At 28.4% G+C, this 13,767-nt stretch overlaps 1 protein-coding gene across 1 annotated transcript; it reads left to right on the forward strand.

Annotated features, from left to right (window-relative positions):
* Nucleotides 1-1,545: 1,545 nt before the first annotated feature.
* On the forward strand, nt 1,546-12,450 carry LOC107437147 (ubiquitin-conjugating enzyme E2 S). Its single transcript, XM_021148926.4, has 4 exons — nt 1,546-2,074; nt 7,423-7,570; nt 8,832-9,022; nt 11,155-12,450. The coding sequence occupies exons 1-4, from the start codon at nt 2,066-2,068 to the stop codon at nt 11,461-11,463; spliced, it is 657 nt and encodes a 218-aa protein (XP_021004585.1). The 5' UTR covers nt 1,546-2,065; the 3' UTR covers nt 11,464-12,450.
* Nucleotides 12,451-13,767: the final 1,317 nt, after the last annotated feature.

Here is a 13,767-nt window from a genome sequence, read left to right on the forward strand (position 1 = left end):
TTTAAATCTAAACCGTGACTACAAGAAAACTTTAAAAAAAGGTTTTCGCTGCATACTTTCGCAGACCTTAGAAAACAATCCAAAAACATGGTCTTATACTCGTTTATTTGCTTTCCCTAAAATGAGGTTTTTTGCAAAATATTTTCTAATTATTTATTAATATTTTCGCTGGAAAGGTTAATATTTGCCTTATTTTCTTTCCTTGGAAAAAGGTTTCAGCTTTATATTTCTGCTGACCTTATCATGACAATGAACAAAAATGAAAATATTAAGGTTTGCCATTTGCTTATTTTTTAGCCTAAGTAACAATGTTTTTTAAAAAAGCTTTAAAAATCATTTAGTTTTCCTTTTAGGAAAAAAGGTTGGAAATTGCAATATTTTTGCTTTATTGAAAAAAGGTTTTTACTGCAAACCTTTTCGTGACAATGAAAATAAAGTTAAAACACAACGTTGTCGTAAGGTTACATGCTTTCTGGGTATATTGTTTGAAGAAAGTAAGAAAAAAGAAGAAAAAAAAAAGAGCAAGAAACTTTAAAATTGTATCAAAAAAAGATTTAACAGAAAAATCGTGATTAAATGTATTTAAATTTCTAGAAATTGATAGAGCAATTCGTTTGTGTCCAGGGAAAAAAAGAAGCAATAACAAGAAGAAAAGAGAAAAAACAAAAACGTTATTTGGTTGACAGTATGTTTAACATGCATAAAATGTTCATAAAAGAGTACCCTCAACACTCAACTTTCATGTGGAGTCTGAATTTTTATTTCAATAGTCTTTACATTTTAATTTATTAATATTCAGTAAGAGTTACTTAAAAAATTGTACACCTAGGTTAAAAGTGAATGTTTCCTTTCATAGCAGCATGATTAATCAGAAGTAGCTCTATCTCTAATAATGAAATATTTTATTATTTACTTATTAATGTTAAACTCATGTCAGCTGTACCCAATAATTAACGAATTAGTCTTCATTGATATTTTATATTTTATAACATAAAATGTCTCCTCCGTTGACAAGGCAGAATTTAAAATATTTTAAATCTTGTAAAAAATAAAATAGAAAGCTTGACCATTATTATAAGGACATATAACAAAAATAAATAAAGGCATTTATGTAATTTTCATCGCTTTTTTAATTACTTTAATTTAAGAAAATTTTTTAGTCTATTTATACCTTTTCAGTGAGAATGACCCGTGTAACTCATGCTCAAAAGAAACATTGCGGTACTAAAATCACGAAATTCGTATGCCTAACTAGTGGGGATACGATTACGAGAAACTCGCATGGTGCGCCTACAAGTTCCTTCTCGTAGGCATGCCATATGAATCTTATGGAAGGAATCTTCGAACCCGCTACCTCCACGTTACAGAGCATATGGCCAGCGATACTGCTTGGCCAGGGATCGAGGTCCCAATGAGACGTTTACATAGCAACTGACAAAGGAGGATTTCTGCACATCAGAAAATTTCATCAGATGTCGTGAGAAAAAGTGACATTAATATACACATCGCGTGCTTTATTTTGTTTGAATATGCAGAAAACTTGATAAATTAGTTGGAGCACTTTGGCTGATTTGAATCTGAAAAATTTTAGCTCAGGCTGTGTTTGTAATATATACTGCTCTACTTTCGGCACTATACATTTGATAGTTGGTGGAAGAGTTGCCTGTAGTTCAATAATTATCAGGCATTGGATCTCAATTTATTTTCCAGTAACTTTGAAAGTATTCATGCGAAGAATTTGACTATTTTCATCCTTACCAGGAAATTTCCTTCTCCTCATCTGCTCTTCCGCAATTTGGTTGGCTAAAAGAGAAAAATATCGATTACAAAATCGATTAGAAAGTAATTTTTATCGTAGAATAGTCAGCTATTCATTTGTTGTTACGTCTGATTTGAAATTGAGTAATTTTCAACGGTTTTTTAGTTTTCTTGACTAAAAATGAAAAAAATTCGATTATTATAGATCATATTTAGGAAACTTATTAGTATAAAGGAGTTTTATTCATATTTGTTTTTAATATTATATTTTTACTGCATTGGACTAATATTGGGGTAAAATTGGAGAATGTCGGGAGTAAGTATAAGAAATAATTATTATTTCCATAAAATATCTTTCAAATAAGTTCCTAAATTATAATCATAATTGTTTTATCTATATTGGAGACTTACGTTATGTTTCTAATTACTCTTATGTAAAATCGACAGTGATGTCTTTTTAAAATCATTTCAACAAGCTTGTTTACCATTTATTGTTTATATTAGTTGTCGTTTATTAACTGAAATTTTATTAGATAAATAGCTGTTGATAACGAAATAACTTTGGGGGTTCCAAAAATTTCTATATTGAGGCATTTTGTTTTGTTGTTGATTTCATGCAGTTGAGATTGTATTACTGTAATTGTCCCTTTAGATGGGAAAAAATTGTACTCTTTGTTTTATCTCTCTTTTCATTTCATGCCTTATGAATCAATACCTTCGTTATATAGGTTACATATAACACTCGCCTGAGTATAAAATGTTAGTTAGTGTTTTTTTTAAAGGGTTTCCCCTTTCTAAACTAGGAGGTTGAACTTCTGATTATTTTACTATCCTTTTTCCTATAGCTATTTCTCATTTATCTATGATTCCTATTTCTAATATGATCTGGGAATAAGCTCAAAAAATTATCCTATTTTAACAGCTTGAATTTATTTCTTCATACAGCTATTTGTACTTTTTTATCTTTCTGTTTCTTTAAAATTGTTTTCTGTAAAAATAGCTCTTTTTATTTTTGAAATTTAGTTTATTTATAGTCTGTGGAGATAGTTCCTTAGGGGATATTTCTGTAACGTGATCTGTGACGCCAACTACAATCGCCAAGGTGCCAAATAGATTTTAAACATGTAGCATGTAAAAAAAACATGTGAATGTTTGCCCAGGGATGGCTACAAGTTATACCTTTTGAGTTGGTCCCTTTCTGTGATGTTTTTTTAGTTTCTCGCGAGCCACTGCCCGGAAGTTTCCAAGACTTGGTGATAAATCTCCAACAGATCACGATACGGAATCTCCCCGTACCTGATTACAACAACTACTATCACCGAGGCCCTTAAGTGTTTTTGTACTTTTTAAAAAATAAACAAAAATATGTAGAGGTTTATCTGGTTGTAGCTATTACTTATGCTCTTCAAGGTTGTCCTTTCCCGTGCTGTGTTTCTTGTATGTTACTATCCGTTTGTCAGTATCACCAAAATTAAGTGACTGATACTAGCTTGTGTATTTAACTAACAACAATAATAATGTAAATGAACTACTCAAAATTATTAATAGACCAGTGTGTTCTATGAGAAAGACAGAGTTTAATTTATAAAATTAACATAATAAGAAAATACATGCATTTAAATTTATTTTATGATGACTATTAGGATAATAACATTAGTTAAATTAATTTTACGTACTCTTAAAGGTGTTTATTCTATAAAAAGATAAAATGTTATTTGCTTTTAATAATGGAATTGCTGCTTCATATTTGCTTCAAAACCAGACATTTTTGTCAGAAATTGCTCCAAGCCTATATCAATCATGTTCTTATTCATTCTAATTGTTCTTGAAATTGAATCAGAATAATTGTTTCCTTAAAATTAAGTTAAATTTTCCATGAATAAGGCATTTTCTATAAAACTATAAATCATTTGCTAGAAAAAACTAATATATTTTGTTTAAAAGCTGTACTGTTAATTATTATTATTAATTTGTATCATTCATATAGTTCTGCTGCATTAAAAAAAGTTGATTTCTAAACTTAGTTCCAAGTAGTTCGAAGTAATTGTCTTAATGCTTCTAACTATGTTCATTCTAGATCTTAAAAAGGGCTGGGCACTAGAAGCTGATAAGGACACTATTTCCCCTTTAAAAAGGCCATAATTCATATATATTTGCATAACTTTTAAGACACCTAAAATATACAAAGTTTTTTGTTTTATCTTAACTAAATAATTTATTAAACATATCAAGATTTTATAAATTTAGAAATGAATGAAAAAACAATAATTGTAACAACTGCTGAAAAAGTAATCGAAAAATTATTGTGAATTTACGAAATACATAAGGAAGTGGGTGAGATAATTGCTAAAATATGAAATTCGTTAACTATGACATCGTATTTCATTGGAATCGAAAAAATCACCACGAAGTAGACAAGAAATGACAAACAGTTGTGGGGGGGGGGGGAATCCATAAACTATGAAGATTTACGGTAGAATCAATCTAAACGGAGCATGTCAAGAAGTGACTCGGTAAATAGAAAAACTTGCTTGTTATAATAACAGTGTGTAAAAAGTATCAGAATAAAAAAAAAACAAGTGGAGAATGTTGGAAATTATGTCAATTATGATGATGAAATAGTCGCAAATCGAAGACTTCAAAAAGTAATAACTCAAGTTCGAAATTTGAATGTCGCATTAAATCTTATAAAAATATCATAAAAGAAAATATAAGAAACATAAGCAAAAGGATGATAAAATTATTAATAACTGCCGAAGTAGCTATTAGGTTTTCTGGAAAGTTTGTGCTGATACATTGTCTAGTATGGAATTGACATGAACTTTCCGACTACGAGAAATTATAATGAAATCGTCATTAACCGAGCAATGTAATGACCCCAAAAGCAGAATATTTTCAAATGTTCTGCAACAGGACTTATTAATTTATACAAATGTTCTGCAAACATTTCACAGCGAAAAAAAGTCATCTTTACGTTAAAATACTATATTTTCATTTATTTAAATACAGGATCATACACAGGTGCACTACATTATTTTTTAAACCGAGGCAAACATTCTTGATTTGTTACCTTTTCAATCACTTTTGAAGTGCAAAATTTTGTTAATGACGATGATGAATTATTAATAAAATGCGTATGATATGAAGGTCCGAACATTAAAATAAGGGCTGCCGTAAAAATCTGTAAAAGAATGTATGAAATTAGGGTTGGGGATTGTTCTGCAAGACTACCGGAGGGAAGGGGGGCTCGCAGGAAAAGGCTGTCAATTATTCAAGATACAAATTGTTCTGCAAGGCTTCGTTTGTTCTGCGACGTACGTCACAGTTTTAGGCACTTTCTGCTTCTGGGGTAATGACATGGTATAAAAATATCGAAATTTGAAAGATCATGTGAATGACCTATAAAGTGATAAGCAACTGCCATAAAACCTATCAAAAGTATCAAGGACTTGTGATAAAATTGTCACAAATCGAACATATCTAGTTCAGATAATTCAAATTTCTATCATATTAAACATTTTGGTATTTTAAAAAACCATGTAAAAGGGCCAAAAGTATGATTAATAACATCCAAAAAGCCATGACCAACACCATGAAATTGCTACAGAATCGTCATGAGTCAAACGTATTAAATAGTGATAACGCAAATTCAAAATTCAACAACATCATCAAAAGTAACAACATCGTATTAAACATATCGTAATTTAAATAGCCGTGTTAAAGGGCTGTGACAAATAACTTCCGAAAAAACCATAATCAAATGCATTGAAAGTGGGATAGAATGGTCACGAATCGAATGTGTCAAAAAATGAATACTGAAATTTGAAATTTGTACATCTTAATAGCATTGTATATAAAATAACAGAATTTAAAAAACCACATGTAAAGAGCTGAAAAATTGATTAATAACTGCCGAAAAAATCATCTTCAAATGACTTGAAATTACGATTGAATATTCACAAATCGAATGCTTAAAAAAATTGATGGCTTAAGTTCAAAATGCACATATCGTAATAATATACTAAATCAGGGGTCTGTCTAGGTTTTCTGAGAGGTACCTACTTTGTAAAAATGTAGATATAATTTGTGAAAATTATATTAAAAAATCAGCACAAAAATATGGATTTATCCTTTCTTACGGGATTAAAATAAAATTTTTAGAGAAGGTATTTTGTGAAACTACTGTTTTTCCTTAAGTTGAATTTGTTAAGGTACTGCTGAACGGTAGTAAATTAAGCCTGGACAGCTCCTGTAAATATATTGGAATTTGAAAAGGCATCGCGAAACAGTTGGTAAAAAAAATTAACGCTGAAACACTATTTATTTCTGAGGAAAAACTTTTAAATAAACCATGTGGATTTACCAAAACATCAGTGCAGATAGGCTGTTCCTCTGCCCTTTAATATGCCAAGGCGCATATTCAGATTCATGAGGCATGCGGAGCCGAATTTTTTATTCAAAGGGCAAATGAGGTGCCTCGCTATGCAAACCCGCCTAGATTGAACCCTGCTGCTAAGGTTATAGCTGTTGTCTCAAACTGTTTTGAAATTGCAAAGCTGATTAATTTAAATTTTTTGTTCTCAATTAGAATATTCTGTTTTTTTCAAAGAAAGAAAGATAACTAGAATAATTGGGAAATGAAATATTGCTCAAAATAACAAAGATGAGAACAAAATTGAATGAAAATAAAAGCAACAACAATCGATTATAAAAAATTTAATTTTATTTTATGAAAGAATGATTTTCAAACCTGATTTATTTACAAAATTATGCTAGATGAAGGAAAGAATAATTCCAAATCTTAAAACAAAATATTTAGGGGAGGGGGGATTTCAATTATGACGACTTTTCAAAAATTTATGTAACAGCTCAACAGCTTTGTATTATAAACAACAAGAGAGATAATGCAAGAATTAAAAGAAAACTTAAATACAGATAAGCACGATTGTTGCTGGATCACACAATATTGTGTATCAAAAACTCATTTCTACAATTTGTGTCATATCATAAGTGTGCATATCATAAATCAACTATTTTTGCCGGAAATATGTTTTCTCATGACAATAACAATTGTCATGAGATAATATGGCATTGTTGCCATATTATATCATTCATTAAACTAATAAATTATATCACTCATTAAAATAAATTCAGTAAAAAAATAAGTGTGAGAGTAAAAATTATTTTTCAATAAAATAAGACTTAAAGAATGAAATGTTTTATTTAAAATTTTAAAGATAGTCAGAATCTGAAAAAAAACCGTCAAATGTTACTTCAGGTTTTCCCTTATATTACTGCGCTAGTCTAAGAAGTTATCAAGAATTAGCACCTATTCTTATTTCTTTTCTTGTAAGACTATAAAACAGCTAGATTTTGCATTCTCTCTCCTATTCGTTACTTATTTATTCCTTCCCAACTGTAAAATATTTATTGATTTAAATTTGCATTTTATAAAACAGTTAATTTATAGTTAATTTGTATATTGATTTGAAATTTTCGATGATATAAAAAATAAATCATAAGAAATTAAGATTTGCCTTTGACTAAGACTTTTTAAATTTAGACTTATGCTTTTGATATTTGGCTAATTTACTGGCTAGTAATTTGAGATCCTTATCGCAGACCCTGCTGTGTTACTGATATTTTTTTTATATTGTGTTTTAGAGCTCCAATGTTGAAAATCTTTCTCCTCAAGTTATTCGACAAGTTTCCAAAGAACTTTGGGAGCTCTCTTCTAATCCTCCTGAAGGTATCAAAATCTGCATCAATGAAGAAGATATCACTGACATTCAAGCTACAATTGAAGGCCCAGGTGAATATTTTATAATTGTTAAAAAATTTTAATGATTAATAATATTTTAATAAACTTTTTGACTGCCAGTTTAAAAAAAAACTAATTTTTTTTCTTCTTTAACCACCGTTTTATCTGCCATGTCAAAAAACCAAACCCCAAAAATTTCGAATACGGATAATTATTAGCTATTATAAAAATGAAGTATTTATAAATAAACGTAAATATCATAATATAAATATCAAATTACGCGTGATCAATCTGTTATATTCTTGAGTTATTTTGATTAACCTCTTTTTATTTTGACAATTACTGTAAAAAAAAAACCCAAATTTTGGTGTAGAAAATATTGAATAATTGTAAGTAAAAGTGAATAAATTTGAAATTTATCCTATTTATTAATTTCTTAAGTTATTTAAAATAAAAATATAAAATAATCAGCTTGATAAAAGAAAAATACTCAAAAATCATCTTATTCATTATGTATAAAAGCAATTTCTATTTACTCCCATTTTAACTGGTCCTTTCCCTAAAACATGCAACTATAAGAAGAAGAAAAAAAAAATGATGGTAGTTTAACAAAAATATAATTGAAAAAAAAAAACTATTTATTTTTCAGTTTTCCTTGAATTAGACCGTAATTCAAAACTATTCTTTTTTTTCAATTGATACTGAGCAACGTAGTAGACATACTAAATGACATGATTAGCTGCATAGTAGACATGCTAAAGCTATTGTAACATATGGAAATAACATGTAACTAGGAACAAAAGAAACAATAAAATATGAAAAAATGGATAAATATGACAACTGAAGCTGATTTCTTCAGAGGGTACCAGCTCCGGAAGTCATAAAAGCAAAACCTTTTCTATCGAGAGGGCGTGACAAATGTCTAAATTTGCGCTCTCTGTACCCCAAAGGTTTTGCCAAAATCCAGGAAGAGAATTCTGTACAAAATATAAAATACATGAAGCAAATACAGAAGTATAAAAACAAGACAAATACATAAGAATAGTATGCACAAAAGCTTATTAGAAACAAAAATCCGATCACCAAATTACACTACTGACTGCAAGACACAACTAAATTGAAATAAACATAAAAACAACGCCCCTAAAAACTTTCAGTAATTTTTTAAAAACTTTAGAAAATAATGGTTTTGTTTATAATTTTTGTAATATTGATTTTAAAGAAAATTGTAATATTAATTTTACTATGCGATGCATGTATAATATTTATGTATGTTTTTATATGTCTATTAACCATTTTTTTGTTACTAAAGCTGGAACACCATATGCTGATGGCTTATTTCGTGTGAGACTAGTGTTGGGTAAAGATTTTCCATCAGCACCTCCAAAGGGCTATTTCGTAACTAAAATTTTCCACCCTAATGTTGCTAGAAATGGAGAAATTTGTGTCAACACCTTGAAAAAAGATTGGAAATGTGATCTTGGATTAAAACATATTTTATTGGTAAATATTTTATAACTTGTTTTTTATAATAGTGTTCTCCCTAAGTGCTTTAGAAGGGTGGCCTGCCACAACAATTTTTTTGCCATATCCTATCAAAATAAGCCACCATCCCTTAAAAATGCTGCCTTTTTATTCATATTTTATTATAAAGAAAATTAATTTACTTTTTAAATAATAATTACACGCAGATAAAATTATCCATGTTTATAGGTTTAATTTTGATTGTTATTACAAATTTATACTTTGTTAGGATTATTCTCAACTGCTTAAATTTTTCAAATTTCTCTTTTTTCGGGGGTATATTAATAATTTTTTAAAGTAATTTCAAAATTTTTTGAAGAAAAAAGGCATCTTTGAATGTTATTTTCTTATCTCATGTTAAGTCTCATTTTCAGTTAAAATCTTATGTAAAAAAAAAAAAAAAAACTTCAAGTTGTTTATCAATAATCATTTCTTCTTTAGTTTACTCTTTTTAAAAATTTTTGCAGAGTAATTGTCTTTTAAGATGCCTTTAATTATTTTTTATAAACTATGCATTTTTCACCCATTTTGATATTGAGTGAAAATTAGTTTTCAAAATACACACAAAAAATAGTGTAAGAGGGTTGTAGTGTATCTACCTTACAAATATATAATTTCAATTCACTAGTATAAAAGACATGTTAACTCAATTCTGTGGTGGGGTACCTTTTCATAGATGAAGGCTGACATTGTCGATAACTACTAGCCCCACATTAGTGACCTTCGGACATGAACTTAATACAACTCGCCATACTGATTGTGAAATCAGCACTCAAAAAGTATGGCGATCTTAATACAGCTCTCCCGTCCTCTCACAAAAACAGCAACAAACCTACTAGTGGTATCCCTTCATTGAATTCTATCAAAGATATAATTCTGGTGAGGGAATACTGTAGTGTATATACCATTACAAATATATAATTCCAATTAACTGGTATAAAAGACATGATAATTCGATTCTATGGTGGGGTACCTTTTCATAGATGAAGGTTGACATTGTCGATAACTTCTCTCCCCACAAGGGTAATTTAAAAATTGCTGATCAAATTCAGTTATTAGGTACATATTTTGATAAATCTTTATGCTTTCAAGTGAAGGCCTTTTCAAAGCTCTTAAGTGCCTTTTTCTGTGCCTGACTATTAGTGTAGAGGCCCTTAGCATCCATTCTAGTTTTAAGCTTTTTCAGGTATACTTATGTTTAAGCAAACTTTTTTCTTTCAATTATTTAAAAATTCAAACAATGCACACAGTGATTCTGCTAGACTTTGGAAAGTAAATTTGTTCAGATAGCTTGAAAACTTTGTGCATAAAGCTTTAAAATAATTTAAAATGTGTTTTTAAAATTAAATATTATTTGTTAAAAAAGAGAATTTATTTTGAATAATGCTAGGATTATTGTTTTATTTTGTTACCTTTATAGGTTCATAAAAGAAAATTAATTAACTGAATGTGATTTTAGGCTGAGAAAATGTTTCTAAGAGTAAAAAAAGTTCTTATAACTAACTTTTTAAATATTTTTTTATGCTGAACTAACTTAGCATGCACTTAAAGTACATACAGTTATGTAAATGGCTACAATAATCACTTGAGATTCATAAAAAAAAATTTCAAAATTTATTATTAAATTATTAAAGTTTATAATAATAACATTTAACCATGAAATAAATGAGAAGTAAAACTGTTAACATTTTGATTTATGGCTATTTTATAGATGTAAAGTTGTTGAATGTAGACACTCTGGCACATACCAATGTTTTGCAAGGTAAAAAAGAAAAAAAAATAGAGTAATTTAATAGAAATATATATATATATATTTTATAGTAATACATAAATAATTTGCAGTAGTTATGGTATTGGGAAATCACTGGTTTTTGCTACTGTTATTTTTTCTTAAAATAAAAAAAGGTCTTTTTTTTAAAAAAAAAGACTCTTTCTCTTTAGAAAAATAGGGAGGACATCGTATTTACAATTACGTTTTAAAAACACTTAGAGAGAACACTGTATCAAGCGTTTACTTTTTTTTCTTCATTTTTAAAAATAAATTTTTTGGTTGTCTTTTGTTACTTGGTTATTTTTAGAAGGAAAATTCAAAACAAATTTTCTTTTTGTAGACTATAAAGTGTCTTTTGATTGTTCCCAATCCTGAATCTGCATTAAATGAGGAGGCTGGTAAATTATTGCTCGAGCAGTATGACACTTATTGTGAGCGAGCCCGTATGATAACGGAAATCCATGCTCGACCTCCCAAATTTACTAAAGAAGGTCTCGAGGAGGATCCACAGTCCTCCACTGGATCTTCGGCGTCCAAGGGAGATGGCCCCACTGCCAAAAAGCATGCTGGCGATAAGAACAAAATGACAGTGGAGAAAAAAAATCTCAAACTATTGAAGGAAAAGAAAAGAACTCTTAAGAGATTATGATGAATGCCAACAACAAGACCATCTCTCCTATTTAAGACATGGCTGTAACTTGTACAAGAGTTTTTAAGTTATACTTTGATGACAAGTGTTTATCATTTAGGTGTCACAAAATTTATTATCGTATTCATTTGAAAGGTGTTTCTGAGTGTTCTGTACAGTTTCATTACAAAAATTTATATTTTAATATTTTTTAATCCATTAATATCATTTGTCATTGTGTGCAAAAATCAAAACTTTATGTCTAAATTACCTAATTTATTTCTTATTAAAAATTAATGTCCCTGCACTGTAACTTATTTCACCAACATACTTCGTTGTAGAAATTCATAGGTTTAAATACAATTTATTAAAAAAATAACTGATTATTCATTACAGTTATTTATCAATTCATTAACTTGTATAGGAAAGTCATGTCTTGTGATATTTTTTTATTTAGCTTTCTCATTTAATATATTGAATTTTATTTTTTATTGACATTTTCGTCAACATCTCTTGTCCTTTCCTTTTGTGAATTGTATAAAATTTTTGGATGTTCATAACTGAAATAAATGAGAAGAATGCTAGTTTTAAAAACAAGATATAACTGCATCTGGTAACTTGCTTTGTATGAGATTAATGTTAAAATTCCCTTTGTAATCTTTCTTTTCCCCCTCAATGATTGTATGTTTAGAAACTTTTATTCCAAATTGCACATTTATATACATGTATTCTCATATAATGTTTTATACATATTTTTACATACTTGTGTACATTTTTGAATAGTGAAAAGTAATTATTTATTACTAAAGTTACTATAAATGTGTATGTTGATTTTTGTGTTAGTGCAATATAGGACCAGATTCAGTTCAGTGGATACGTAATTCTATCAACATGCTGTATGTAGTGTATGCTTTATTTAAAACAAGCCAAATAGCATACAAATTGCATATAGTCTATTGAGTAACCTTTATGATTTATGTCCAATAAATAAAAACCTATACTGACTAATGACTTTTTTTATTATGTCAAATTTGACAAAGAAAACGTTTTTCCTCCGATTAAATTGAACAATTTTGTATTATTTCTATCTAATGTTCAACAAAGTATACTTGACAGTTGAAATGCAAAATTGGTATAATTCATATCATTCAATATATTATCATTTTTAATAACTTAGAAAATGTGATTTTTTTTTCTTCCTTTTTTTGTTGCTTTCTAACACATAAAGTAATTATGATGGTTACACAAGCGAAAGGTGCCATCCACTGGTGCTATGTGAATTTTTCAAAAAATTGGATTGATTTTCTAAACATATTTTAAAGTTAGAGATCCTATATATATATTAATAGAGAATATGTTTTAAAAATGAGAGCAAAAAAAGAATTTTCTTTTTTCTACAGTTCTAATAGATGTGTAGCATATACATAATTATTTTCTGTTTGTCAGATATTTAAGTAAGCAACAGTGTTCAGTACACTACTTGGGAATTAGAATTAAGAAGATTTAATTTAACTTAATTTAGAAGGCTTCATGTGTTAAATGACAGACAACCTCTTAAAATTCAAACTGCCGAAAACTTTTTGTGACTAAGAAATAGTGTAATAAGCAAATTATTAAAATAAATTCACACATTAAATTTAGATAGTTTTTTTGCAATATTTGAATTACTAGTAAACAAATACTTGGTTTGTATGGATAAAATAATTAGAATTCAGTCTGATTTTTGTAATGTGGAATTGTTCTAATATAATACAGCAACCTTTTTTTATTTGATTTATTGAAATTACATACATTTGCTGACTTGTGTGCTCAATATAGGCTTATAAGTCATTGTCAAGTAGAAAATACAGATAGAACAATTCAGAGAAAGACATCACAAAGAATACATCCAGGGTTACGGCGGGATTCGAACCCGCTACCTCCACGCTTAACAGAGCGTTCAACCTTTTTTTACCTTTGTTCTAATATAATTCAGCAATAAATAAATGTTAAGGGTACAGTTAAGCTTTTATTTTAAATTTAATTTGGCAACATGCCTAACAGAAAAATATTTAATTCTCAATGAAAATTTTTAAATGTATTCAAATCTGCCATGACATTCAATGTAGTACTAAAAATTGCAACAGCATTTATACTTTTAAAGTGATATTGGAATCTTTAATTTCTTTATAACAGTACACTAATTTTTTAAAACCTTTCAGTAAATTACCTGGTTGAAAACTTTATGCATAAAATCAAAATGTCAAGTGTAAATGTAGGAATTGATTTAATTTTTAGTGAATTTTAAAACCAATATTTCTTCAATGATTATTTATTAAATCCTCA

Source organism: Parasteatoda tepidariorum, chromosome 6 (genome assembly GCF_982258835.1).
Source record: "Parasteatoda tepidariorum strain Cologne lab strain chromosome 6, Ptep-v5.0, whole genome shotgun sequence".
NCBI classification, from domain to species: domain Eukaryota; kingdom Metazoa; phylum Arthropoda; class Arachnida; order Araneae; family Theridiidae; genus Parasteatoda; species Parasteatoda tepidariorum.

Bases quoted from the DNA above. Each gene is read 5' to 3' on its own strand.
- LOC107437147 (XM_021148926.4), top strand. The intron at 7,571-8,831 runs GTGAATATTTTA...TTGTTACTAAAG, and splicing joins AGCTACAATTGAAGGCCCAG to CTGGAACACCATATGCTGAT. The intron at 9,023-11,154 runs GTAAATATTTTA...TTCTTTTTGTAG, and splicing joins GATTAAAACATATTTTATTG to ACTATAAAGTGTCTTTTGAT.